This window comes from Gasterosteus aculeatus, chromosome 15 (genome assembly GCF_964276395.1).
Source record: "Gasterosteus aculeatus chromosome 15, fGasAcu3.hap1.1, whole genome shotgun sequence".
In the NCBI taxonomy this organism is placed as follows: Eukaryota; Metazoa; Chordata; class Actinopteri; order Perciformes; family Gasterosteidae; genus Gasterosteus; species Gasterosteus aculeatus.
The window spans coordinates 4070794-4096183 of record NC_135703.1 but is presented as its reverse complement, the minus strand read 5'-3'; the positions used below and the strand labels follow the sequence as shown (position 1 = coordinate 4096183).

The window sequence follows — 25390 nt, the reverse complement described above, 5'->3', positions numbered from 1 at the left end:
ATCGTGCGTTTCAGAGACGGCTGCTGCCGTTGGAGCAGAAGCAAGTGAGACATTCATGGACCATCTGCTTCACATGTTTACTTCTTCAACTGAACTCAGCACACCTTAATGTGGAAAGTCTATTGACATGCTTTTACTGCATCCGCAGCAATTCTCTGCTGTGATGTCCGTGTGCAGAAGGTGCGGTCATCATCATGGAATAACAGCAGGATCCATCGGTGCAAACATGATGCGACACTGCTGCGGTTTCTAACGGGGGAGGAATAGCAGCAGGAAGTCTGGTGGCCAGTCTGCAGGCAATCGGTGAACATTTTAACTATACGCGTTTATGGAAGATCTAAAAGCTTTTTGTTCTGTTATGCTACTACGAGGACAATAGTTTTACTGTTTCATTTAATCTTCCAGCTTGAGAATGAGGTTCTGCAAGTCTTTATAACTGTGGGATGATCGTTGTTGGAATTATAATCACAGGGTCATTATGTGCTGTCTTTCTGAAGTATTACACACGCAGGTATGTTGCTCAGTGACTGTGCAGTTCCTCATTCAGACCTTTGACTTGTTAATTCTTTGGTATTTAACCTGTTTATTGTTGCATCAGGTGCAGCTGTGGGATTTCATACCAGCTTCTTCTGCTGAAAATCACAAAGCAACAAAATACAATTACTGTACTTTCACCAAATGAAAGAGGCAGTTGCAGATAAAATCAGCACATTATCAGTCAACTGTCCATCCATCCATCCATCTTCAACCGCTTATCCGGGGTCGGGTCGCGGGGGCAACAGCTCCAGCAGGGGACCCCAAACTTCCCTTTTCCGGGCCACATCTACCAGCTCTGACTGGGGGATCCCAAGGCGTTCCCAGGCCAGTGCAGAGATATAATCTCTCCACCTAGTCCTGGGTCTTCCCCGGGGCCTCTTCCCAGCTGGCCGTGCCTGAAACACCTCCCTAGGGAGGCGCCCAGGGGGCATCCTCACCAGATGCCCAAACCACCTCAACTGGCTCCTTTCGACGCAAAGGAGCAGCGGCTCTACTCCGAGCTCCTCGCGAATGGCTGACTTTCTCACCCTATCCCTAAGGGAGACGCCAGCCACTCTCCTGAGGAAACCCATTTCGGCCGCTTGTACCCGTGACCTAGTTCTTTCGGTCAATTTATTGAACAATACAATGTATTGTTTAATAAATTGATGTAACCTGTCAAAGATGCTTTTTCAGTCTTTGGTTTGCAAAATATATAAATTTCTCATCATCTCAACCAGAAGCAGGTTCCTTCTTTTCTCTTACAGATCTTCCATCGTATCAAACAGTGGCTTGTATCTCATTCCATGAAAAAAACAAAACAATAAAGGCTTCGTTGAGATGAGAACTGGCCAACAATAATATCAAAACCGGTTATGAGAACAGGATTCATTACAAAATGATGTTATATTTCTTGTTGGATGTCTTTATGTGTCCCGATCCAGCATGAGGAATAGAACAATTCAGAAATCATACTGATTCTTTAGTGATTTCCTTATTTAAATATTATAAATATCTAAAGATGTAAGAGGATTTGTAAAATATTCCATCACCACTTTACACGTTTCGTGTGGTTATGAGATGCTTTGTTCCAATCAGTCTCCTGTAACGTCAACATGTCAATAACCATAACATGCTGATTTTTAGCACATATAATATGCAGAATGTTCATCAGTTTAGTCATGTTTGATAGCCTGTTAATACGTGTTAATCATCATTAAGCAAAACAGTGATATGTCTTAAACTATACTTATATGATTACATTACAGGTCACTTAGCAGACGCTTTATCCAAAGCAACTTACACTTTTAACCTATGGCTTTTTCACATTTTGCCCAGGGAGGAATTAGGGGTTAGGTGTCTTGCTCAGGGACACTTCGACATGGAACATGGGGCAGCATGGACTCGAACCACAAACCTTGTGCTTCCCAGCACACCTTCTCTAACCGCTGCGCCACAACAACCCCAATTCTATGTGATTAGCTGTTGATATACAATAACATAAATGCTGAATATCTTTTTACCTCAAAGTAGAGGCAGGCCCTGCATATTTGAATAATACTGTGATGTTTTACGTATATAAATACTTTATAGTGTACTTTACTTACCGGTCCTTTATCTTGATAAAATAAAAGTTTGCTCTGAACGAGCCGTCACAGCAAACTGGTTCAGCAACTCTGTTTCTGCCTTTTGTCTTTGTTCTTATGTTCCAAATTTAGTGATGACGAACCAACTCGGGAATGATAAATATAATAAACGCTTGACTCTGTGTTGGCGAGAGGAATTCCGTGACGCTATACTGTTTTTAAGTTTCGTTTTTGCAGAAATGATCCCTGATTTACGCAGCACTGTTCAGGGTTTACAACTTTAAGGTTTCATTTCATGAGAAACACCCCCCTCCCTCCCCCTTCCTCCCTCAGCCTACAAAAGCGGGTCGAGTTTCACCAGACCCAGACAACACGATGGGACTAAGTGAGTACGCCGCTCCTTTCGCAGCACCACAGTCAATGTCTCTGACTGAGCTGTAAATGTTGATTTCCTTTTTTCAGTCACGTGGGCAGCAGTCGGCGCAGGAGCTGGTAAGACCTCTCACAGCACAGCCTTCATGGAATAACAATGTTTTACTTTTCTCTGATTTCCAGGTCTATTGTTTTGTTACATGTCAAACTGCTATCGTGCATTATTCCTTCGTAAATGGCCCTCTGCCGTGTTGTCCGTGTGCAGTAGGCGGAGTCGCTGCGGCGCCTCTAGTTCTGGGAGCCGTAGGTTTCACCTCGGCTGGGATCGCCGCAGGCTCCTGGGCTGCGGGTATGATGTCCACCGCGGCCTTGGCCAACGGGGGGGCGGTGGCCGCAGGGAGCACCGTGGCTGTTCTGCAGGCTGCAGGTAAACTCCGATACTGGATTTCCTAAATGAATGTTTTTGTGGTTTTAACCCTTTTGTCTTAATGGCCATTTCGCGTGGGGTTTATTTGGGCTTTGTAATGTAATCACCTGTTTAATAACCCGTAACGTCATCCACGGAGGTCAAGGAATAGCGGTTAGGAAAACACGTATGAAGGTCATTCTTTTCACAAAGTCCTTCTGCTTTAGGTGCAGCTGGTCTGGGCGCAGCTGGCACAGCGGCGGCAGCCGGCACTGGTGCAGGAGTCGCAGGAACTCTGGCCGGACTGGCTGCTATCATCATTTAAACACGTTTAAAACCACCTTTGCCATTTAGGAAAGCATTGGAAAATCATAATAGTTAATTTGCTCCAACATCACCTTTGTCATCTCAGAAAACTGAAATGTTTGGTTCAATAAATATTCCTTAAAAACGCTGTTCAGTGTCGTCTCTCCCTGCTGTCAGGAATAATTATTTTGCTATCATAAACTTATTTGTTAGCTCTAATCTAATCTAATCTTCTAATTGTTGACTGTAAGAATAAGAGATTGGAACTTAATTAAACTCGACGAGTTGAAGAATAAACACTTTAGTGTTGCAAATGACCTTACATTATTTCATTTAGTAATTTTTACTTAAAATCTTGAAACATAAAAACTTGATCAGTCCACAATGCTCACTATTTTTATCTAAATCTAAATATAGGGGCAATAACAACACACCGAAATTACAAAATGAGACAAACAGGCAACAATAGGTGACACCGAACCTTCGGAACTTTAAGGACAAGTAGCAGAAATACATATTGCACATGAAGCATTTTAGTAAATATATACATTATATATTATATTATATCATATATAATCTCTTCAAGCAAAACTTGTAAATAAATGAGTAAAATAATCAATTACCAAGTTCTAATCTTGAAATACATTCATATCAACCACGTACGTTACACCGTAAACATGCTGGATCAATACTGAGGAAAAAGGCACCGGTTTTAAACAGCGAAGCAAGCAGTAAAATCATACATTTATAAATCCAAATTGCATGTTTTTGTCCAAACCCATTACAGGTGAAATAAATCTATATGAAAAATAGCCTCAAGTCACTTGATTTTTCCTTAGTAACCTAATAGTTTAGAATTTATAGACTTTTTACACGGCCATTATTTAGCTCTGCTTGAATATGCTTTGTATTTACTGGCGTTTTTGTTTTTTAAATGTGTGAAATTTATAGATATGGGAACAAGTACAGATATAATAATACAGGGAGCTGCTGTGTGTAAAAAAATAAATTGTAATTACAAACAGCTTTGAGTTGCACTGATTCAAATAAGGCCATCTTCATTATGGTTTATAAGTTTAAACTAATAACTATATTAATGTTTAAAGTGTAGTGTAGTTTTATTTAAAGGACGATTACAGAGTAAGAACACATGTCTGTTTATCCCCTCAATTTAGTTAAAACGTTTTCATGTCAGTTAATCATAAAAAAAGTAGTTCATTTTGGTCTGGATCCTGTAGTTTTGAATGCAGTTCTAACATCGTCATAAGCCGACGGCCTAAATGAAATCTCCTTTAGTCTCCCGTGCCTTTAGACGTCGGACGTCCAGGCTACTTGGGTGCTGAAGAAGTCTCTCTGCCATTCATCTCCCTCTTGGTGACCCCCTGAGCCACCCCATAGGGCACATGGCAAGCTACCGTCCCCATTTCTGCCGCCCCCTCCACATGAAACATCTGGTCATCAAAGAAGATGTGCGGCCTGATCTTCTCGAGCATGGGGCCCTTCGGTGCCCCTGCCATGAAGAGGGCCTCGTCGATCTCCAGGCCCCACGAGCGCAGAGTTTTCAGGGCTCTGGTACCAGAGCTGGCTGCGCTGCGAGCCGTCACCAAGTAGGTCCGGATGGGGCACTCCATGCGCTGGCCTTTGCCGTAAAACTTCTTCTGCAGCTTTCCTAAAGCCTCCAGGAAACCTTTCAGCGGCCCCTGCAGGAAGAAGAAGGCGTAGAGTAAGTCCACATTTTGGTAGTTTCTACAGTTGCGTGTGACTCGTTACGCAGTCAAATCTACGCTGCGAATGTATCGGATGTGGTGTTTGTCGGCTGCTTTATAGCAACTTGGGACTTAAGTCAGACGGGGCAAGAAATTAGCTGTCAGGCCTGTGTAAAACAAAATGACTTTAATTAAGAAAAAGTAAAGGATGAATGAATTGGGAATCAAGTTTAAAAACCCAAATGTAGCTCCTGTACTCACTCATGCACAATGTTCTCCTCATGAATGTTTGAGTACTTCTCAGGTGCGCTCACTTTGAGTTTTACTTCTAGTTGAGGTGAATCTGACCATGTGTGCCTTGCCCGAATGCATTTCATGCGCTACACTTTCAATAGAAGTGTGAAACTCCCTCCGGAGACTCGGTCCGTCACCATGTGTATACTGTACATGGTCCAGGAGCTTGTTCTCGTGGGCCTTCTCGTGCTCAAAGAACTTGTCCAGTCCATGGGCCTTGTAAATGCGCTCAGACTCATCGGAAAAGAGGACGGCGTCGCCATCGAAGGCGACGCGTAGCTGACTCTCGGACACTTCCGCCATCTTCTCCGGGGTGAACATGGTGGCCGCTGCTATTCCTGAATGTATTGTAGAGAAACACACGTGTAAAAATGTATCTCACACAGCATGTAGCAGACAGGGAGAAGGTTAATGAAATACCTTCTTCCAGAGCTTCCCGAACTTTGACCGGATCAGCTGAGAGGTAGAGGTTGGTGTGGTAGGCCTTCAGGTAGCCGATGGGACTGTTGCCTCCTGTCATACAGAAGCGCTCAATGAACAACTCTGCAGAGAGGAGGAATTAAAAGATCAGGTAACAGCAGACTTGCATACATTTGAGGAAATGCACGTCAACTGGTCACAGTGGTGCAAAAAAATTAGGAGCCAAACTGGAGGGTCCCCTTGAACTGAGAGGGAGTCTGATGTGGAGATATTTTATATCTCCTGTAGATGCATGTCGGGTTTGATAATATTTTACGTATTATGAGCTGATGAGCAGTCACACAAATTATGAGCTTTGTAATGGCATTTACAGATGAACTCTGGTTGAACAGGTGTATCTGGTTGACCCACAGGGGTCAACTCTCCCGTCTATATGGAGACCTACGTCTCCAATGCCTATTTTCTAACCATCTCCATAATTAGACCGTGCTGGTGGGGCGGAGTTGGCTCGGCTGCACAGGGGGAACCGAGCAAGGGGGGTTTACGGGGAACATTTCCGGGTCACTGTAAGCTTTATACTCTAGCAAAGCACAAAGCAATTACCAAGAAAATGTACAACAGAATCGGGTTATTAATACCTAAAAAATGTCCTACTCACACTATAAAATACAGCTGTTAAGACCACAACTTTGTCGTGTTTGTCCTGACAATAGTGGCAGCATCCAGCAGACGTTTAGCAGATGTCACTCAGCACCACGGACAGCAGCCAGAGCATCAAATCCATCAACACTAATTCAACAGCGGCTCATGGACCAAGCGACGCGATGTTGTCACCGACACAAGTGACAGGAGGAGAGCATTTAGCAACACAGGAATGGTAACGATTCAATCGCTGCTACATTGAGTTTGTTCAAAAAACCCTCAACCAAGAATTAGCACTGAGCTTCTGCTGCTGCACTAGTTGATCTAGTTTTCTATCTTAAAATGAGAAGAGGAAAAGGTGGCACAATGTGTATTACCTTTGACTATTGTTGTTATCTAAGTCTTTAAATGTTTAAAAGTGGGTATGTTTCAATTAACTAGAATCATATTAGAAACAAGTCATTGTTAGGAGGGGTGAAGATCACAAATGATGTTTAAATGATCATATCGATATTCTGAACACTGTCCCACCAGGAGTAATTCTGGAAGATTAGTGAGAATATAAATGTTGCCACTGACATGTTTTATTGTACATTTTGCCCATGTGGACGGTTGTGGACGGTACGTTTTTCTCATTTACAAAATCACACGTTGACAAAGTTCTGTTTCACAAGGACGTTTTTGTCCCTCATCTGTATCAGTTACTCACGGTGATGATTGATGGTATTGATGAGTCTCAGGCCGACGTATGCGTGGTTGTTGGTCATGAGCACGACGTCAAAGAGCTCCTCGCTCTCGGGGTAAAGCTCCCTCAGCTGCGCGTTCACAGCCTCCAGAGCCTGGCAGCACAACAAAACACCAACAGACAACGAGGATGGATTTGTGCGTGAGTGCGGGCGGGTTGTCGCTTCGTGCTTATTAATCCTCCACCGCCTCCACAGACACGACACATGACACGGACACCGAGGAGCCCCCTCTGCCCCGGGCCGGATGGAGTTCCCGCGTTTGTTTCTCTGACCTTCACGAAGGAGAAGGCCGGTCCGGGGGTGAAAGGCTGCGTCTCGTGCTCCACCTGGTACTTGATGTACTCCTCCAGGCCCTGCCGCTCGTAGATCTGCTGCTCCGTCTCCATGTTGAAGAGCACTCGGGCGGACACGCCGATGGTGACGGCATTCTCCGGCTTGGGCTGCAGGACAAGAGTTACGGACCGTTTTCAGAGTTGAGTTGTTCTTCACAAGCGCTGATTTGAACGCGAGGGTTTGTTTGGAGTTGTAACTCTTCAACAGAGTGGAGGCGACAGTGTGACATGAGATACTTTCCTGTGGGTGACTGCGATAGTGACCGCCCACATACCAGGCCGGCTGACACACGTCAACTCTTTGGAGGCTTGGACGACAAATATAACACACTGTGCTAATGACTACTAATAACTACGACAAATATTCATATTGTTTTGAAATACATTATAGTTGGTTATGAGTGTGGCTGAACTTGATATAGATAGAACCTTCGATACAAACTAAGATATTCAATATACAATAAGATAGATATTAAGAGCCTTAAAAAGCTGTTTTGACCAGACTAACAACTAAGATAATCGCATGCAACTTTAAGTTCCTGATAGTTATGGTAGTTGTGTCTATTCCTGTATTGTGGTGTATTTTCTGTGAGGAACGCTTTGAAACGAGTCCGTAGCCTTCGCGGTGAACCGGGCCCACGATCAGAAACCAGAACCCTGTGAGCTCCACTCAGTCTCTCCGGCACAATGAAGCCGATCCGCTGTATCCTGTTTCACCCGGCTAACTTTCTACCACCAAGGCTTCGGATGCAGCACTTGACCCTGATATGAACCTTCCTGCGGTTAACAAGCCTCAACTTCAATATAGTTTAGAGGCAAGATCAGTCTGGTGAAATAAGCAACCTTTGACCTATTGAACACAAGTGTGTGTTTGCAGGCTTTGATGAGCAGTACCAGCAACATAATTCTGCTCCAAAAGATGAGAACAAGCTCAATATAACTTCGCGGTTTACATCTAATACATTGCTGACTCTGCTACTCCACGTAGGAATAGAGCCTCACAGTGGCTGCTGCTGTAAGAGGACGATGCATTAGGGCGGCCGTACTCACTGGTTTGGGTTTTCTGGTGGGGGTGGAGGGCTTCTCCACCGTCCCAGTATCTCCCCAGGGAGCTCGGTTGCCGGTGCCGGTGAAGTCCTGAGAGTCTTTTAGACTCATCTTACTTCTCGGGCTCACCACTCTCAGTTAGATCCACACAGAGGTCCTGATACCTTATGTAGTCTCCCCCGCTCTCTCTCTCTCTCTCTCTCTCTCTCCCTCTCTCGCTCACTGTCTCACTCCTACTCTGTCCCTCTCTATCGCTCTTTAGCAGGAGTTGCCGTCCAAGTACTTACTCAGTCTTTTAATATTCACCGTGTACTTCATATTTGATATTCAGCCCCGGTGCACTGAGAGGATGAGATCACTCCGACCGCCGCTGCAGAGGCTTGGCCCGATGCCCTTAAAGAGCGAAGGGAGAGAAAGAGTGAATGTCGCAGAATAAAAGAGAGGTGTGCAGAGATGATCCCTTCCTGTTATCTCTAGCATTGTGCGCATCGTATCCCTTGTCCAGCCCTTCTGTGCTGGTCCTTTTACTGTGTTCTCCTGGTACCCTCACACACACACACACACACACATACAGTGATGACTTCCAGCCATATTGCATCCGCCCCTCTTTTTAACGCTTTCAGTGTCTAATCTCCTCGAGCGGCAGCAGAACATGCGATTAAGTGTTTGTGACAACTGGTTGATGCAGCCTTTTGGGCAAATAGGGCCGACACGTCAGAACGCTGCTGCGTCATGATGTGCTGCATTCAGGCTTCAGTTCGCCCAAGAGAGAGCTGGAGTCCTTAGAACATGGAAGCAAAAATAGATCATTTCAAAGGAAGGTGGTTGTTATTTCATTTTTTTCCCGCGTTGTGCCCCCTGTGCTCTGAACTCCCGACAGTCAACCACCGTTTCATACTCCTGCTCAGCAGTGTGGGAAATGAAGTCCGTCCTGGCTCATTTGCTTCCGCCTGCGCATCAGAATGATAATTTATTCCGGCTTCTTCCCATATAAAACCTTGTTGGATCTTTCCATTGAGTGAATGGCGGTGCTGCAGTCCCAGTTGCCAGGCAACGACCAGGGAGTCAGATTGGCTGGGACGTCCACATCTTGGCTGCAGGGACACCAGAGTGTATGCATAACCCTCCAAATATAGGATTAATCTGAAACAGACCGGTACAAAGATGAAAGGTTTCTCTTTGAAGAGCATACATATGGAATAAATGATGTTAGAGCTTATGAGAACAAACAGGCAGTTCAACAACTAGTGTTTGCTGGTAAGTAGATACTGAACAGACATTCATGCAGGGCCTCAAAGAACTAAAAACGAATTAGGACTAAACCGGATGGGTACATACAGCCATAATTTATATATATATTTATATAACTAGTCTAAAATGACTGTTTAGATCAAGGTTATATAAAACGAAATGCTTCGTTACTGACACAACAAGTCATTTTTATAAAAGTATTTTTTCCTACTTAGTGTAGATTTACTGTGGTACTTTGTGTACTTTCAAGGTGTCACCATCGAAGGTGAATCAAATCACAAACCAGCAGGGGGCCATTACGCCCGTCTGCAAAATCATCTACGCTGTCGTGCTATCATCCGGATCTTGCTCGGCTGGGACCACACTCTCCTCCGGCCTCTCCAGAGAACCCAGAGAGCTTTCATCGATTAAAAACTTCCGGTTTGTGTCTTTCATTGCGTGGAACCCGAGGATTTCCTTAAGAGTATTTTATTATAATTATTCACGTTAGACATAATAAGAATGAATAATACACAACAGTTCTATTTGAAAGAATGAGCACAGGAACAATCCTGAAATCTTCAGATTCAAAATGTATATTTTTAATCCTGATTGAAACACCCCAGTTGAGCCTCTCATTCGTGGTGGTGGTACTGAGAGCTAAAGCGGCCGTTTGTTGCGTTACACGGCGGGAGCCACCAGAGTGTAGTGGAGGACAAAGCTCTGGTCCCTGCAGTGCGGCGCTGAAGGCCTCACTGCTTCGTTCATTGCTCGGGGCGTTGCAGACAAAGAGGATGTGAAAGAGATACGATGTGAGCGTGAGAGAGGAAGTTGATCTGAAAACAACAGTTTTTGTGTTATGAAATACTTTATTTATACACATTTTTTGGAATGGGGACTGTGTAGTGATCATATTCCTCTATAGAGTATGTAATTGGAAATCAATATTAATTAGTACTGGCTAAAATATATTATTTCACTTACATCTTTAAAGAAAGGCCAACATTCCGTTTCATTGAAGAAAAGTTGGTAATGTTTGACAATATGAACCCTCACATATTGTCAAAATAAAACATGTCATTGTCTATGGAGAGCCCCTGATTTTTTTATTTAAAGTTACATGAATAAAATAATTCTAATCAGTTTCAACGAGGGCCGAAACAATATCACATCCTGCTGCGTCTGTGCATCATCAATTGCGCGTTTACCCTCCGCCGTGGCCCGAACTCCGAGCCCTGCCTGCTCTCGGCCTTTGTGTCTCCGCTTCCTATAGTCTCCGGCTCTGAGCGGGTTAACAGGACGTGGAGACAGTTGGGCCGCACCCACCGAGCTGATTTGAATGGAGCCGGCATGTGGCTCGGGGGCTCAGTGGAGCTGGCCTTTCTTCATACCGGCTGTAGCACCAGCCCCATGCACCCTGGGGTGGCGGGAAATTCTAGAGCGAAAGAGAGGGAGGGCGTGGGGGACGGGGGAGGGGGGGGGGGGGTTACTGCACTGGCAGGTTTGCTGTACTTGAGGCACTGGTTTACCCCTGGATGCTTGTCACACGCCAAACCGACCGCGAGGGACAGATAAACACGGCGAGAGAGAAAAGAGGAAGAGACGTACGTCACGCCTCTCTCTGTGTTTTGGCGCGAGACGGCTAGAGAGATAAAGCTCTCTCAGTGGAAGGCTTGTGGGAGGAGACAAAAGCAGGCATGAGAGGAGTGGGCCTGAACAAAGAGGGCAACAGACCCCCTCCAACCCCTCCTCACAGACCACTTCTTATCACCCCCCCCCCCCTCCCGTAACACACAGCCTGCGGGGCTTGAGGCATGGCAGATGACTATTATAACCTTAATCAGTCCTTCAAAGAAAGCACTCAGGCATGTTAGCCACCATCTTTGTTCTTACTGGGGTACCGCGTGGTTTTGGCATGAAGCCCCTCCCTCCCCCCCCCCCATGTATAAAACCTTGCGCTCATCCAACGGCCGCGGTGGAGGCCCTCTATGAAGGTAATTTGTTGAAGGGCCCACAGCACCTCCAGTGACATCATTGGATGTGTTGTTATTGGCTTTCCGTGAGGCGACAGTCTAAATCCCCCCCCTGCTTCCCCGCCGACCCCCCCCCCCCCCCCCCCCCCCCTTAAATCGGTAATACAAGTAAGTGTCTGGCAGCTGACGAAGCACAAAATGCAGAAAATCCCGCCGTCAGAGAGCAGAAAAGGCACAGCAGCGGTTCTTCTCACTTCCTGCCTCCAATGGGCGCAACACAAAAACAGGAAGTCTGTTCTGCCTGTGTGTTTCCTGGGCACATAACGGAGCTGCTCTCCCCCTTCCACCGGCCTACGGTGGGGAAGAGGAAAGCGGGCGCACTGGTTGTTACACAAGCTCCACAGTGGCGGTCACTCAGGCCCCCGACTACAACAGCAGCCACATTCAGATGCTGGCTGAAAAGAAGGAATTGTAGCACCGGACAGAGGCGTCTATGCACTATACATTCACCATCAGATAGGAGACAATCTGATAACACACTGCATTGTGCGTGTGTGTGTGTCTGTGTGTGTGTGTGTGTGTGTGTGTGTGTGTGTGTGTGTGTGTGTGTGTGTGTGTGTGAGTGGGGGAGGGTGAATCTGCATTTTATCATTCAAATGTATATTCATTGAAAGACACTCTCTGTACTCTCACACTGCAGTAATTGGTCAATAAATCGGTTTCCGATGGGGGTGGGATGGGGATGCCTCACGGGGGGGGGGACAAAGAGCACAAGCACTAAAATGGAGCCTCGGAGGGGGGTTGTAGGTGTGGTGGGGCCACTAGGAGGTCTGCGGGAGGTTAAAGGGGACTTGGGGGGAGGGTAAAGCCCCTCTCTGAGTAGCTTGGGGGGTGGGAGGGGGGGGCGATCAATGGAGCTAAATTCAAAAGATGCAAGTAAGTGTCTCAACCTCAACTGGAGCAACCTTACACCGTGCGGCCGAACAATGGAACATCTGCTGGTTGACAGCGCAGTGAGGGCAGCGGATTTAAACTGCAGCTCTGTGGACAAAACCTCCAGCAGGAGCAACAGGTCTCACAATGTCTCTGAGATCCGCGTTCAAAATCAGTCGTGGCGCAGGGGTTAGAGAAGGTGTGCTGGGAAGCACAAGGTTGGTGGTTTGAGTCCAGGCTGCCCCATGTTCCATGTCGAAGTGTCCCTGAGCAAGACACCGAACCCCTAATTGCTCCCTGGGCAAAATGTGAAAAAAGCCATGGGTTTAAAGTGTAAAGTAAGTCGCTTTGGATGAAAGCGTCTGCTAAATGACCTGTAATGTAAAACATGTCAGGTTTTACATTGAATAGCGTGTGTTCTGTTGGTGTTTTCTCCTCTGGATATACAATGAAATAATAACATGAAAATATTTAATATTTAACAATTAAATATGTTTTTTTAATTTACACAACAGACATGGAGAATGTCTGTTTGTCATCATTAATTTGGGATTGATTGAAAGAAGGAAAGATTGATTGATTTTTATGCTGAAAACATGGTTCAGAGCAGCGTTGAGTGTACCCTTGTTCCCTTACACCCTTATACCCTTTTTTCTTGTTTTTAAGGCTGGTGATATATTGGAGAGGCCCCACTCAAAGGAGAGATGATGCATGTCCAGTACACCATGAACCCAAGGCCGCTCGGGCAGTATAGAAGTGACAAACATTGGCCCAATGTTCACGAGTCAACGACATGTCAGCTGAGTTAAGAGGATCAGATGGGAAACACGGACAATGAGTCATCTATTAAAGATAACCAGGTTCCACATTACATCCCCAATAGGACAACGATAATAATAACAATGCTTCCAAGATTATTGGGAGCATTATGCCAGCTTGACTGACTCCCTCACAGGCCAGGTCCCCCTCACCCATTCAGTGTGTGTGTGTGTGTGTGTGTGTTGGAAGGGTCGGTGGTGAGTGGGTTGCCAGGGTGAGGGTAGCACAGCTGTCACTGCTGAGGCCCTTTTCCCCCCTTCTCTCCTTGTGCTTATCCATTAACCAGCGCCACGGTTACATCACCGCGGCTAATGCTCCCTCTCATGTCTCCGGTGGGCAAAGACCCCTATAGAAACAGTTTACTCGTGTTTGTGTCTACAAACTCTCACCGACAACCTGTGAGACTTTTTTTCTCTAGCTGCCCGTCCTGTTTCTTTAGCAACATTTGGCGTATTTGCGGTGTTCACGCTGCTGGACCACCGTCCATCCGCAGAACCTCCAGGTCGGGGGAGGTTAGCGCACGCCACTGACAGCTCCCACAGCGCGGTGGCTTGAAGACCTTTTGATGGGTTCATTACAATCAGAGCTGTGGTGCGTCTGGGCCCAGATGGCAGCGGCGTTCACACTAACGGGATTAGGATTAGCTCCAGATTAGAGTTGAAAGGACCGCTCCGCTGACACGATATGGCCGCGTTGCCCCACGCTAACTCTCCTGAACTCGTCTGAGACGCTACTAAACCACAACAAACGAGTTAACCGTCTTCTTGTGGAGGGCCGGGGGGGGGAAGGTGTCCACAAAACCGGTGTTGCACAGGAGCTAACTACGCTTTGCACGATAATTGGCTGAGGTGTAAAGCGTAACACCGGTTGGACGCCATTCAGCTTTTGCCAGATGTGTACGAGAAGAGACGAAGACGTACTGCGTGTTCCAAATGAATCATCAGTCTTATGTAACAACGGCCTTGGCGTGGGGAGGGTCGGCAACACAGAGAGAGAGAAAGTGAGCTCAGAAGACTGACCTAGATCAGTAAGTGGTGGAGATAAGTAACCGTGTTGGAGGCCAAAGAACCATCAGACGGGGTCTCGGGGAGACCGGCAGGGAACAAGGGGTGCGGCGAGAAAGAGGACGACAGGAAAGGGAGATGAACAGGAAAGCAGGGAGTCAAAGAGGGTTATTTTTTTGCAGCATAATCTTTTTTTTTTTTCCGGCGGTGGGTTCACATTCCCTGTGGGATCAGACGGACAGTAGCCGCCACAACCTGGGCCCGAGTCCCGGGGACACAAGCAGACTGGAATGTGGGTCAGTAGGCAGAGAGCAGGAGGACTGAGACCAGGGAAAAGTTTCCCGGAATCAGTTGTGCGAATGTGCCACCGAGAAGCACGAAGCTCCCGAGCGCGTTTCAATCCATACCTGCTCCCTCTGTGGCACATGTCCTACGTTCATCCGCGTCCACCAGGTGCACCGTGCTTTAGAATCACAAACCAGTGCAGTTTGCTCACGGGTCGTTTCCTCCTCTGCATCACTGTGCAAACACACAGTGTGTACAAACCAGGCCAGTCAGAACACAACCAGTTGACTTGATGCTGGAAATGTTGCTCAATGTGCCTCGCGTGTTTTTTTTTGTATTCATTTGAAAGTGCAAGGGTAAGAGATTCATGAAGGCTTGCGAAAGTTTATCCTCCCCACTTTCCAAGGAACACAGATGCACTTCGTACGTTGCTCAATTTAAGCTGGTATTCAGTATTCAGAGACTCCTTTTCCCAAACTGGAGATCCCCCCCGTTTGACCTGGATGGTGGTTCAGTGAGCATGAAATGCCAGAACGACGAGTATAACTGGTAGTGTGTTTCTCGTCAGGGAGGCCAGAAGAAGGCAACACGCGCTTATGTGGTTATGAGGTTTTTTTTTCCCGTATTTACGTGTTTTTTTGCGGTGATGCTTTTATGTGCAAAAGGTCACACATGCAGACATGCTAATATGTGCTCACTCACTCTTATGCCATCGGAATATTAACAGGGTGAAATGCGCTGGTAAGCACACGCATGCTGTAAAAGAAAACAATGAAATATTAATAAGATTACTTTTTCCATAAGGGAAACGTGTGTGTGTGTTTGCCAGAGAGAAGCTACTCTCCATCCGGCCGAATCCTTCATTCTCCACAGTCTTCCCCTGACCACACACACGCATTGGGTCTTGTACCCTGGGAATACGTAAACCTCTATGACGTGGCCATGAACACATCTCCTCTTATACCCGGCTGATATTCCATAAAGGGGACAGCAACAGGTTGCAGCCGTCTGGGACTAAAAGGCCGCTTTTTACGGCGGAGATCAAACGTGGCCTCCAGACGTGAGAGAATGAAACACATGTGCTCCAAGAGGACGCAGTCAGTTTGAGCATGTGTGTGAAAGTGGTCACGTGTGCACTTCAGAAGTCACGGCTGTGTGTGGGCGTTGCAGCCAGTCCGGTTCGGCAAGTTAACCGCCAAAGCGAAGAAGAGCTAAGCGTCCCGCTGGAGAACGGGACTCTCTTACCTCATTATTTCTTTCAAGGAAACCCAGTTTTACAGCAGCATGAACACGCATGCGGCGGTTTATTTATCTGTAAAAATAAACGCTGGATGGAATGACAGTGCAGGCTAAATGCTTTGCACGTTGCTGTTGGATGATTTCATTTCCCAGAAAATTTCAAACAGGAAAAAAAACGCTTTGAACTTTGCCTGTTATTAAATGAATAAATGATTTCCTACTCCGGGGTTGCATCACATCTAATGGACTTGTAAGGTAACAGGAAACAAAGGCAGGTTGCTCTAATCTGGTCCGAGTTCTGATATCTGATTCCTGCTCTCACTTCCTGATGCAGTAAACTTGCTGTTATGCCACTACGTTTTTTTAAGTATTAGTTACTTTTCAATGAAATGTCAACGCATAGGGAAGAAAACTACTCTCTACTGTGCATGGACTCCAACATGGGGAACTTCTGTAAAAGGAAATGTTCAACGGTGCCAGAAAACAGTGCCCTCGGGTCAAAAAGTGACACCCGGAGAGTGAACACCGGCAGGTGGAACGCCATGTTATCCTGACGCAACAAAGGCCGGCGAGGTGAGAGACGGTTGGAGCTCAGGGTGTGCCCGCCTCCACCGCCAGGCTGAATGAAACGGTTGCTTAGTCTATTAAACAAGTGATTGGCAGACCAACGAGTCACGCCGGCGTGCAGAGACCCGTCCGAGAGGTCATCGATGGAGCAACTTCGGTAGTTGCATTAAAAACGGTCTTTTTGTTGCAGCCCAGTAAAGTCTCAGATTAGAGCCTGCGGTTACTGATAAACAGCCACCAAACACAACTGTTCAAAAATTAGAACCCGAGCTTACAAACGGCCGTCAACTTTACTCACGCAAGTAGCGCTGGTGGTGAACGGCAGCTGTGCCAACAGCCTCACCCTCCGACACCACATGAAGCACAAAGCAGTCACGTGGGGACAAAGCTGAACGCAACAAATGCCAGTCCTGTGAAAGTGGAAAAATAAAAGTAGCGTGATCAATCATGAACAAAATCATACCGCCACTTCCTCCGGTTTTGTGTTACAGCCACTTGCAACGAAGCAGCACTGCATACCTGTGCAGATGACTGCGCCGCATCCAGGTGCTAGTCACCCCCCACCAAACCACCAGTCTCCAAACCAATTGGGACTGATCTAAAGATACCCATTGTACCGGTGTGTGAGTGTAACCTAGTTTAGCGCACATCAGCGGGCTGGCGTGCAGCAGCCACTGCAGAGGGGAGGACCCACAACATCACCACACACACACACTCTCTCTCTCTCGCTCTCCTCAAGGGCAGGACTCAAGGACAAGCCGGGTCCTGCAGACCAGCATCAAGGGCACAGGACGTGTTCGAGTACACAACGGAGCGAGGAGCGCATGGACTTTTTGTAGGATTCTCTGGTTTACAGCAGATTTGAGCGAGCGAGTCGATATCCTCAAGCGGTCATTTGGAATAAAAACATTACTACAGAGTCTGAATGCAAAGAGGTATAAAAATTTAATGACGCGGCCAATGTTAACATGCTTTAGAAAAATAATTCAAAAGGAAAAAAAAAAAAAAAGGGGGGTTCAGGAGAAGCATTGAAATCACAAAGTGACGTGTGAATATAAAGTACAGCAGTGCTACTTATTTTTTCACCCATTTTTCATACTTTAACAAAATAGAGGTTCCTCGATGCCTGGTGGCACGTCATAAAGGGGCGTAAGGCTCATTGACAACTCTCAGCTGTCTCCTTCACCAGGAGTGATAAGATATTATTTACAGAACAATTTGTACATCAAACCCACTCATTCACTCACGCGTGTGAGGCATTCACATTTCATTACAAAAGATAAGATAAAATAAAAAATAAAAACACAGAAAATCACTTATACACAAGTTCTCACTTCCCATCACAGCATACCAAGATATACCTTTGTCGTCGCTATAAGATCAATTCCATTACCACCGTCGAAACCAGAAAATTGTCCAAAAGAAAAAACACAGCACACCAGCTGCCCAATATCAGGTGCGTGGGCCTCAACTTTCAATTCACGAGGCCCTCGGCGGTACGGACGTGTCGCAAAACGCGAGAATGCAGCTGTATCGGAACAGAGACCCCCGCCCCCCCCGAAAGTTCATCAATGTGATTGACGAGGCGGTTCAGTTCATAACGCGCCTCACGAGCGCTTCAGCTCGGATAACCTGCGCATGAGCTGCTGCTGTCGCGTCTTGAGCCGCTTCTTCTCCTGCAGCTGCCGCTTCTCTCTGGCGTGCAGGTCCGACAGGTACTCCGTGGCGTGGGTCAGGATCGCCACCTTCGGGGTCTTGGCCGACACCAGGCCGGGGACCTGATCGCGCAGGGCCAGGAAGCGGGAGCGCAGGTCGTTCCTCCTCTTGCGCTCGAGGAAGTTGTGGTTGCGCCGGCGGTCGGTGTCCTCCGCGTCCGAGGACAGCGGGCTCTCGGAGGAGGAGCCGGGCCGGGAGACGTCCGTCTGCTGGCCGGGTGACGTGCGGGTGCGCTTGCTTGGAGGCTCCTCTGCATACTCATCATCATCATCATCTTCATCCTCCTCTTCTTCTTCTTCATCGTCATCCTCATCGTCGTCGTCCTCAAGGTCGCTGTCTGGCGAGCGGGCGGCGTAGTTGTGCTGCTGCCGGTGGACGGACATGTGGAAGCGCCTGAGGCAGGAGTCGGCCCGGGCCGCGATGGTCACCGGTTTCCTGGCGTTCACCAGCCGCACCCGGTTCTGCTTGTTCTCCACGGTGACCACGTCGATTTCCTCTTCGTCATCTGCGATCACACACGGAACTCGGTCAGTACACATTTAACAACAAGAGGTTTCAACGCCACCCTGGATTAAACGGACTGTAAGCAGGAAGTGCATGCAAAAGTCCCACTCAGAGGAGGAGCGTTAATAGCACCCTTGCCAAAGGCTGGCAGGAAAACCAGGCTTTTGTCTTTGAACACTGAGCATTCATCGAGCATTCTAAAAGGAGAGATCCGCTGGCAGGGGGGGGGGGGGGGGGCGCGCGCGCGCAACTCCCTAATTTGGGAAATGGGAAAGGGTGACTCTCACGGTCTGTCGCATGGAGGATGTGGTGGTCTCGTCACTCCGCCCTTTTACCGCCCTCAGTGATGCGTAAGCCAGGGTAAGATAGTTGAGGTGGGGCGATTCAGGTCAAGAGGAACGGGGGCGCGGTTTTTAAAAAAAAAAAAAAGACCGCTTGGGCAATCTGCGCCAACACGTGGCGCATTATCGAAGTGAGAGTAAAAAAAAATTTTTAAAAACCGACTGATCGAACGGTTACTTGATAACCAGCTGTGCACTGAAATGACGCATCGAGGGCCTTATAGCCCCAATGGGGCGGGGGCGGGGTGGGGCAACTTTAGAGCTCGACTGCGGTCTTACCGGAGGAATCGGAGCGGGACTCCGAGCCGGACGACGCCGGCTTCCTGCAGCCCGTCGTCGGGAAGGTGAGCACGGCCGCCGGGTCCACGCAGTCCGTCGCCAGGGCGGCGAGCGGCGCGCCGGGGGAGACGCACTGCGCCCGGCTCGGTCTCACGCAGAGCTGGGCCGCCCCCGGGGGGGACGCGGCCTGCGCCTTGACCTTCTCCAGCTGCTTGCTGGCGGAGAAGCCGCTCCACATGCAGTCCCGGATGATGATGGAGCTGAGGTTGCCGAACAGCTTGCCCGCCGCGTCGGGGATGAACTGCCCCTCGGACTCCTCGTCCGGCCCGGGGACTTTGGACCGCCAGCTGAGCTTGTCCCCCGGCGAGAGGTGCAGCGCGCCGGCGCTCAGGGTCCGGGTGGGCGACATGGGAGGGGTGGGCAGCAGCTCGAACTTTTTCCATATGTCCTCGCTCGGCGCGGTCGATTGGTAGAAATCCTGCTCTCGGTCGTAGTCGTCGACGAAGTAGTGGTGGTGGTAGTAGTCCATGTTCACAGTGGGACGAAAAGACCCCCCAGAGTTTATTCCCAGTGAAAAGATCCGATGACACCAGCTGGTTCTGAGGAACGTCCTGCACAACCCTGAGCGGGGAGGGAGGGGGGGATGACACAGTGGTTAGCAATGCACTCTTTAAAGTAGTTCCCACTATGGTCACAGTTTCTAGTACCCCGCTAATGGGGCAACAAACGGGACCACGTTAATAATTGATTGGATGCGCTCTTCGAAGGGAGGGCGGATTAAAACAATCCAGGAGCACGCGGTTATTTTATTATCCAGCCATGAGTCAGCGCCAGCAAAAAAAAAAAAAAAAGGCACAACTGTGTTTTAAATAGACAGAGAGACGCGGTCCTGCGTGAAAGTTAACGAGCCGCGACCGCGTTTCCTGAAGCGCAGGCGGCGCTTTGTTCCACGCGACATTTAAACGACTCTCGCGTTACACTTCTGCCGCCTCATCGGAAACTTACACAAAGAAAACGACAAACGCTAGAACACGAACTTTACTCACCGGGTTTTCCGCAACAAAAACACACGAAAAAAAAGCCCCAGTGGGGAATTTAGGGCATCGGAAATAAATCCCCGGCAGAGCGACGCGGGTCCCCGGGATCAGCCGGAGGAGCAGAGCGGCCCGAGAGGTCGTCGTCAGATGTTCGGTTCGCAGTCTTTACTCTTGTTTTTTTTCTTATTATTTCTTTAAGCAGTTTACGAGGCGGAGGTGTGCATGTGTGTGACCGTGGGGGGGGGGGGGGGGGCGAAGGGCTCAGACAACAGGCTCAGGGTCCGCCCCACAATGTGCTACAGAAAGCCGCACAATGCATTTTTCGCGCCAGTTAGATATCCTGTTATAAGCAGCTGAAAAAAAGGGGAGGGGGCGGAGGTGGAGGGGGGAGGAGCCTCTGAAATGTCTGCTGCGGTAGATCCGGGTAAGCCCCACATTTGCATCGGGGGCGGGGTGGGGGGAGGGGGCGGTGCTTGTTGCTTGGCCCCGCCCAGTCTACAGCACCAATTACGGGGCACAATGACTGACCGATTCCTTCATCGATATTTGTTGCCCTTTGCGGCGATAGAAGAAGGAAACATGTGTTTGATCTTTCTGTCAGTCATTTACTTTTGTCGGTGAGATTGTTGTTTCTCTCCCGCCTCCCTTGCCGGGCCATCGACTGCATATTAAAGCGGAATATTGTACCGTTTACTCCAATTTACTTTGACAGCTGTAGCTCGTCACTTTTCATATTATATACAGTTTGTTCCCAGGGATCGAATTATTATCAATTTAAAAATAAAGCACAAAGCTTTGTCGTAGATTAAATAACTTAATAATCGCTATGAACTGGAATTCAGTTCCACATTAAGCTGTGATATTTAAAGCTGAATCAAGTAGTTGATTGATTGTCTTTGTCTTATGTAACAGTGGGCTGATTATTTTTGATTGCTCCGACTTTAGAAGGTATTGATCATCATTTTTTTTACATTTTAATAGAATTGATTAATGACAAATAATATTAAAAGGGTTAAGCTAGTAAAACGTCCCAATGTTTTAGAAATATAATTAGGAAATCCCAGGAGACTGTTTTCTCCATGATGAATACCATTACTAGAAATTTCCAATGAAGGACTTGAAATGGATAAGTTTTACATCGAGTTCCGCTTTTAATCATTTAAGGGACCCATCTTCCACCGATGGATCCCAGCATTATAAACACTAAATCAATGTTTCACCATAAACACAAAATGCATTTGAGATGCTCCACAAAGTAGTGGCGTTCACGTCCTGCGTCTTCATCTCTGTCTTGGCGTTGCAAGACAAGCCGTGGTCCTCATCCTTTAGGCAAAGTGGACTTAACGTTGAGGACAAACAGCAGTTTAAAGACGATCCTTTTCCTCCTAACTAAGACCACAGGGAAGGGTGGATTAGGGCTCTGAATGATCTGCATTTAACACAATAGACTAGAATAATGGTGGTGAGGTGAGTAATCTTCTCTACAAGTTTATATCTTCAACAAACACTACTATATTGGGTCTTAAATTCCCTGTTTACAGGACACAAGAAGGAAAAGACGTCCCCCGATAAGCTCATGTCAGCGACCCGAGACGTCTAATCATTTAAACCGTGATATGATCACATTGATCAAGCAGACACGTGATTGGTTTATATATATATATATATATATATATATATATATATTGTCCGGCGTGCGCGAATGCGGCCTCACTTTGGAGCAAAAAGGTCAAAGTTCACCAACGTCTCATGACCAGACACTGCGGGGCAAAATCATTCACCGGCCGAGGCCTCGACCTCACCCTCGCTAACATATTGATCTGTTTGGTCGCACAACACGCACGCCTCCTCCTTGATTAAGCATCTCGGGCTGATAAACGCCCCCCCCCCCCCCCTCCCCCCCATGTCTCTGCTCACACGGACAAGTTAATGTCATTAGTGACTGGCATCTGCTGTTGGCCTGAGGTCGTTCCCCTGATTGTGACGCGCCTTTTGACTGAGTGGTTAGAATGAACTAAAAGCAATCAACGCTTACAGTTGCTGTTTGATTGTATCGCTCCGAGAACACAATTCCATCTCTAGAAACACAAATCATACTTGTTGAAGATATTTTATGTACGATATCTCTGCGAGTATGGACTTTCTTTATTTTTACGTTAGACCAGCGTTTTGGAAACCATGTGTTTACACCTTTTATAGCCTTTTGGTTTCTGTTAATCGTTGGTGCTTTCTTGGCCGGATCTCTCATAAAAACAATATTTTGAGACCTTTAAGTGGTTGAATAAAAGAAACATTAAGAATGATACTTTATGCACATCAGGTCTTTTTAAATGGATTGCATTGCAAATTTAGAGTAAGTTCAAAACGAAACATATTCTTGCCAGTGACGTTGCATTTATTTCCTGCATGATCACATCTTTTCATTCCACAGTGGACCAACCCTCAGTCTGCCATGCAGGAAGAATCTCATCCCTGCCAAAGAGAAGAATGACAAAGATATGCTCCCTTAAAATTTAGATGAGGACCCCCTCCCCTCCTCCTCTCTCCGGCCCCTCCATCAAAACCTTGGGACATCGTCGGGGTTAACAATGCTTAACACCAACAATAGGCGGCTCCCTGCTTAACTTCAAGTACCTGCTACCGTCTCTCATTGTTGGAGTATAGCACATGCGCGAAGGGTTGTAAAAAAGGGGGGTCGGGGGTTCACCTCGGCAGCCTCCCCCCCCCTCACCCGCCAGAAGAACATCGCTCACAGCCACAACGCAGTGCAGGAATTTAAATCAGTTTTATTTTGGGGCACTGTGTGGAATTGTCCCCATGTGCAATACAAGGGGTGGGGTCGGGTCCTTCTTTTCCCCACGGCCTCTGTGACCCCCCCCCCCCCCGACCCTGACCTCTCACCTTCTCCAACCGTCTCAATCCGTAGCAACAGTGGAACCAGTCACCCGCAGAGGGAAGCCATGCAGAGGAGAAAGACAACGCAGATAATTCACACAAGTGTTATTGCTCCCCGGGGAGGTATTCTGACACCCTCCTTCCTAAAATACCACAAGAGTGTGATCAGCAAGGCGCCGGCTTTACCTGCTTTCACACGCCGAAGACGAATACGGCGGTGCCTCACGTCGAGCCTTTGCTGCTGATGTTATTGCTCGCTTTTATGATTTCACGGATGTTATCGTTAGTGATGGTTGCAGTGCAAACCTTCCTTCCTTCAGCATTACATTATACACTTTTACAGCGTTCAAATGGCAGCCACACCTCCGAGTTAATAATCACGGCAGGACGCGCTCACGTCATAAATAAACTGCTTCCTTGAACTCGTGCCATGTTTACTGGTGAATGTATAAGGTTTATGTGAAAAATTTAAAAAAAAGCGGAGATCAACACGTTGAGGACGTTGTGCTTTGTACCTGTTAAAAAGGAGTGATTGGATCATGGGAAATAGTAACATGAGTGTAGCAGTTGGAGAGCCACATTCCTGACGGCAGCCATGGCCTCCTGCAGCATTGTGTATTTATGGACTAAGTTAGGATGCCACCTGGTGCTTGCTATGTGTAAATAACTCCTTTTCCTCGTGTTATGTGAAAAAGCCCATTGGGAGAAGAAGTGTTCGTATTCTTTCTGTAAGACAAAGATGAATTACATCAAAATGCACAATGAAATTTGAAAGTCTTGCATTCAAAATAGGGAACAGAACAGGCGTGTCATAGGATATCTTGGTGTTATTTTATTATACAGTGTTTTTTATTTTAAATAGCAGAGAGAAGAGAGTCTGTAACAATGCAGGGTATTTTATACGGGGATCATGAGTTTATTCATGGGGAATCTTAATCAACAAGTTGACTAATGTCAAACGCTTGCGGTTCAGAAAAATGTAGACATGAGTGAAAACAGAAGTAATATTATGGGAATACCCAAAGCAAATTATTTTTAAGTGCAGGTATCGGCGTCTGGAAGAGCCTGAATCCCAACAACAGAACGGGAAGATTCAACGAAGGACCATCGCAGACTCAAAAACATCCCACAAAGGGTGACAGATTATATTGTTATATTGTTTCATCAATCATCGGTCTGATCAAAGAATATGGTGTACAGAATTACAGATTTTGTACACAGTTGCTACTGTTTGACATCATTTCGGTTAATACACATGGATAGGGGATTCGATTAGTTTTTTAAGAAGAGTTCAGACAGAACAGACGGCTCAGTACTTTTAATACTTCCCTTAATGTCCAGCAGATGACGCCTGAGTGGCATAATAAACATAAGCACAACGTGTGGTACTTGACTTGAGTATTTCCATTTTATACGGGGACGAAAGACGGGAATGAATAAATTGCGATATGAAAATGAACTGATGCTGATAAACAAATACAGTTCAGAAAAAAATACAACATTTGTCTTTTAGATGTAGTGTACGATTGTGCATGTGGATACAATAGAAATACTCAAGTAAAGTACATATCAATTTATACATGTGTATATATATGTATAACATTAGCACATGTGTATACCTGTATAACCCTTTAAAACAGGGTTTGCTAACATTAACCAACATACATTGCAAAAAAACCTCTTGAAGTCATGTGTTAATTCCCAAATCCAATGTTGACCCATTATGGTTGATGACTACTCTGTGTGGGTGTTTAATACAGAATAACTCTACGGCCGCCGGAGGGGGGGCGACTGATCCCCCGCTGATTCCTCCCACTCTCGTTGGTACTTTTGCATCCGCTTTCGGTTCAGAGCTAGACGCGGGGGGGGTGTCTGGAGGGTATCCGGGGGGGTCGGGGGGTATATATATAGCTGCCTCTGCCATTCTTACAACTCGACACTCCGCCAAAAGACCCGCCCTCCTTTGGCTCTGATTGGTTTGTTTCAGGTTCATGGCCAATCAAACCAACGATTCCGGCGAGTATTACCCCATCAGGGGGCAGAATGGGACGAGACTTCACAGAATTCGGGTGGGATTTTTTGTACGGGATGCTGCGTTGACGACAACTCGGAAAATGCAGGACAAACCCCGTCCTGTATTGATTCAAAACGGGACGCGCTTTTTTATTCTTAAATACGGGGCGATTGCGTATTTT

The 25390-nt window shown here is 47.0% G+C and overlaps 3 protein-coding genes and 1 long non-coding RNA gene across 9 annotated transcripts in view; 2 read left to right on the top strand and 2 right to left on the bottom strand.

The window, feature by feature from the left end:
* Positions 1-3322, top strand: part of LOC120832601 (interferon alpha-inducible protein 27, mitochondrial) — a 99541-nt gene extending 96219 nt beyond the window's left edge. For 2 of the 4 annotated variants that reach the window (XM_078089479.1, XM_078089478.1), the window contains exon 5: positions 3108-3322. In XM_078089479.1, coding sequence (XP_077945605.1) covers positions 3108-3205 — 98 coding nt within the window. In that variant the 3' untranslated portion in view covers positions 3206-3322. Of the gene's footprint in view, positions 1-2277; positions 2488-2564; positions 2595-2739; positions 2902-3107 lie in introns of those variants that run through there. The other 2 variants (XM_040199018.2, XM_078089476.1) reach the window with 2 other exon arrangements.
* Positions 3323-3656: 334 nt separating this feature from the next.
* LOC120833177 (cytosolic 5'-nucleotidase 1A) lies at positions 3657-14910 on the bottom strand. Of its 3 annotated transcripts, none has more exons than XM_078089470.1 (6): positions 14740-14910; positions 7267-7434; positions 6958-7087; positions 5607-5729; positions 5340-5524; positions 3657-4886 (listed from the first exon to the last, which is right to left on the bottom strand). In XM_078089470.1, exons 1-6 carry the CDS (start codon positions 14770-14772, stop codon positions 4515-4517), a joined length of 1011 nt encoding a protein of 336 aa, XP_077945596.1. In that variant the 5' UTR covers positions 14773-14910; the 3' UTR covers positions 3657-4514. The 3 variants fall into 3 exon arrangements, with proteins under 3 accessions (XP_077945596.1, XP_077945593.1, XP_077945594.1); XM_078089467.1 differs by lacking the exon at positions 14740-14910 and adding an exon at positions 8377-8511; XM_078089468.1 differs by lacking the exon at positions 14740-14910 and adding an exon at positions 8377-8511 and having other exon boundaries at positions 5607-5699.
* LOC144388403 (uncharacterized) lies at positions 5647-8830 on the top strand. Its single transcript, XR_013452768.1, has 2 exons — positions 5647-6483; positions 7190-8830. It is a non-coding gene; the product is annotated as an uncharacterized LOC144388403 (long non-coding RNA).
* A 2433-nt stretch (positions 14911-17343) lies between the features above and the next one.
* Positions 17344-20667, bottom strand: LOC120832565 (protein L-Myc-1b). The gene is made up of 3 exons (XM_040198956.2): positions 20310-20667; positions 19264-19884; positions 17344-18644 (listed from the first exon to the last, which is right to left on the bottom strand). The coding sequence occupies exons 2-3, from the start codon at positions 19790-19792 to the stop codon at positions 18031-18033; spliced, it is 1143 nt and encodes a 380-aa protein (XP_040054890.2). The 5' UTR covers positions 19793-19884; positions 20310-20667; the 3' UTR covers positions 17344-18030.
* Positions 20668-25390: the final 4723 nt, after the last annotated feature.

Coding starts and splice junctions, on each gene's coding strand:
- LOC120833177 (XM_078089467.1), bottom strand. CDS start 8,484: ATGAGTCTAAAAGACTCTCAGGACTTCACCGGCACCGGCAACCGAGCT. Junction 7,088..7,266: donor CGGCCTTCTCCTTCGTGAAG/GTCAGAGAAACA, acceptor TTGTGCTGCCAG/GCTCTGGAGGCTGTGAACGC. Junction 4,887..5,339: donor AGAACAAGCTCCTGGACCAT/GTACAGTATACA, acceptor TTCTTCCTGCAG/GGGCCGCTGAAAGGTTTCCT.
- LOC120832565 (XM_040198956.2), bottom strand. CDS start 19,792: ATGGACTACTACCACCACCACTACTTCGTCGACGACTACGACCGAGAG. Junction 18,645..19,263: donor GTCCCGCTCCGATTCCTCCG/GTAAGACCGCAG, acceptor GTGTGATCGCAG/ATGACGAAGAGGAAATCGAC.